Below are 2817 nucleotides of genomic sequence, written 5' to 3' on the forward strand. Positions count from 1 at the left end.
ACCCTACCCCCCCTCCCACATACCCTCTTTCATATCCATGTAGAGACCAACGTGCACAAAGGCCAGCACACAGGCACACACGCTGCAACACCCAGGGGCTTACCAGCACAGAGAGGCCCGAGCACACTTGAGCGCCACCGTCCTTGGGGCTTACCTGCACGTGTCTGTGACAGCTATATGACAGGCCCCTCTTGCATGTGCGTGCATGTTCTTTACATGCTTCCATCACTCAGGGGGCAAACGTGCACACAACACCTCCCCCCAGTCCTCACGCCTTCCCTCCCCGCTTCCTGGCCGGTTGGCAGGGGCCTCCTCACCTCGTCATAGAGGCGCTTCAGGAAGCTAGACTCCTCCACCAGAGCCTCCACGTTGGCCTCCAGGTCTGACTTCCGCAGGTAGGCGCAGTCCACGTCCTGGCAGTGGGGCGAAGAGAAGGGGGCGTGCATGTGGGAAGAGGGCCCCGGAAGGTGCCTCTGGGTCGGTGTGGTGACCCACCACAGTGCAGGCTGCACAGAGGGTGCCCCTCCCTGCCTTCCCTGTGACCAGCCCCTCACCTTCTTTAGAACCATGAACTCATTCTCTGCTGTGGCCCTCAGAGCCCCCTCCTCTTCATACCTGGGGGTGGGGGAGACAGGGGCTGGAGGTGAGGTGTCGGGGCTTGGCAACCATCTCAGCTCCTGGGCAAGCGCTTCCGGGGCTCAGAAGGGATGAAGTCTGCAAATGTCATCCTGTCCTCTCCTTGGTCTATTTTGGGCATTGTTCGTGGGCTAGCCCTGTCCCAGCCTGGCTTATTCCACCCCACTCCTGCTGCCTCTGGGTGAGTAACACTCCATCCCCCAAGTCTAAAATCATCTTTGCATCCTAGATCCAAAGAGAGGTGGTGTCACGTGCCGGAAGGGCACGGAGCCCGTGTCATGAAGGTGAGTGGGAGTGGAGGAACAAGAAAGCTGTAGAACCCCATATTGGGTTTCCTTACTCCCCCGAAAACAGCTCTAAGACTCACGGGCCTCCACGGGGTTGAGGTGGAGCCAAAGAATCTGAAAAAATCTAGGCCCCTCCTGCCCATCCCCTTGGGTCCCAGGCAGCCTCTGTTGACAGACAGGTAGGAACCTTAATGAAGCTGATTCAAGAGGCTTGTGGGTGGAGCTTTCCCACTGCCCCTGTTATTCTGGGTCGGGCGCACTCACTTCTCCCTGTAGCCCTCCAGCACCTCCTGCACGTGGCTGAGCTCCGAGGCCAGCCTCCCGCTGTCGGCCTCCACGCGCTCGGCCTCCCTCCTCAGCGTCTGCACGTAGCCCTGGAACAGGGGCTCCAGGTTGCTGTCGCAGCGCTGGCGGTTCTGGTGGAACTGCCACTTGGTCTCCAGCAGCTTGTTCTGATGCTCCAGGAAGCGCACCTGCCGCCCAGGGTGGGAGAAAGAGACTCAGGAGGAGGCTGGGGAGGTGCCTGCCTCCCTAGAGCTCTCTCTCCCTCTGCTCTGATGTTCTCTGAACAGCCAGGGCCAGGCAAGGGCTGAGCCATGGAGTGTCTGCGACTCAGCGGGCCTTGCTCCCAGCCCCCAAGGGAGGCACTGTGGGTGTGAGTGCCCCCGGCTTGAGGCCAAGGGCCTGATTCAGCTCCCAGGTCTGCCACTGTAACAGCAAGTTTTCTAACCTCTGGGTGCTTGGTTTTCTCATTTCCAAAACAGAGATGATAATATACCTTCCTTAAAGTTGTAAAAATTGAACAAGTTACTATATGTAAAGTGCTTAGAAGTTTCTGACACACAGTAAGTGCTCAATCAGTTGAACTATGACTCGTTAATTACCAGTCATTCTTCATGTATTCATTTATGCGACAAACATTTATTGAATATTTACTATGTGGTGCCAGGACTTGTGCTAAGATACACACACAGACACAGACACACACACAAACACACACACATCTTTGTCTATGTCTGTACCTATCAATCAATTTTATTCAATTCTCACGACCCTTTGGGGGGACATCTTATTTCTCCTATAGTACAGAAGCAGAAACAGAGACCCCAAGGTATGAAATGACTAACTTATTGTCTCATAATTAGTAAGGAGTCAGGATCTCATGTCCCTTGAGTCCCCTTCACTTGCCTGTCACCATAGTCTGTCTAAGCTGCTCACTAAATTCTCAGCTTCAATTTGTTATTCAAAAAATAAAGATAGTATCTACTCCATTGAGTCATGTTGAGGATTAACTGAGATCACTAAAGAGAAAGGGGTAATAAGAAGGTGCCCCTGTTGCCCCCGATCCCAGACCCCAGAGCCTGGTCCTACTTTCTCAGCTGGAGTAAGGCCTCACCGACACAGTAGGAGCCGACATGAGGGGAGATGCAGAGGTGGCCTTCCTGAGAGGCAGCCTCAGGGCACTTTCGGGTTTCTCATGCTCCGCACTGGTGGGCCTCCTCCCGCCATCCTGGCGGCCTTGCCTTCCCCATTCCCAGCTCTGCATCCATGAAGGAGGCTGCCAAGCCTGCTTGGTTAACTGTCACACCTCCTCGCCCACTACTGTCCTTGGAAAAGAATGCTAACAGCTAACGTTTATCAAGCACTTATTGTGTGCCAGCACTGTCCCTGCATGAACCCCGTGAATCCTCACACCAAGCATGTGAGGCCGGACAAGAAGCCCGCCTGAGGACTCGCATGGCAGAGGGGCAGAGCGAGGGTGGGGAGGCAGCGTGGCTCTGAGCAGCACCCTAACCATGTCCGGAGCTGCAGCACCCTAACCACTTCCGGAGCAGCCCCACCGCAGGAGTCTCCTTTCCCCACTGTCTCCCCCTCTTCCAGCACCCAGCGCCCT

At 55.5% G+C, this 2817-nt stretch overlaps 1 protein-coding gene across 1 annotated transcript in view; it reads right to left on the reverse strand.

The window, feature by feature from the left end:
* The window catches only part of LOC103078641 (keratin, type II cuticular Hb5), a 6846-nt gene that overhangs the window by 3143 nt on the left and 886 nt on the right, over positions 1-2817 (reverse strand). The window contains 3 exon segments of the mRNA XM_007452343.1: positions 318-413; positions 555-615; positions 1188-1396. Of these exon segments, the coding sequence (XP_007452405.1) occupies positions 318-413; positions 555-615; positions 1188-1396 (366 nt within the window).

Source organism: Lipotes vexillifer, unplaced genomic scaffold (genome assembly GCF_000442215.2).
Source record: "Lipotes vexillifer unplaced genomic scaffold, Lipotes_vexillifer_v1.1 scaffold422, whole genome shotgun sequence".
In the NCBI taxonomy this organism is placed as follows: Eukaryota; Metazoa; Chordata; class Mammalia; order Artiodactyla; family Lipotidae; genus Lipotes; species Lipotes vexillifer.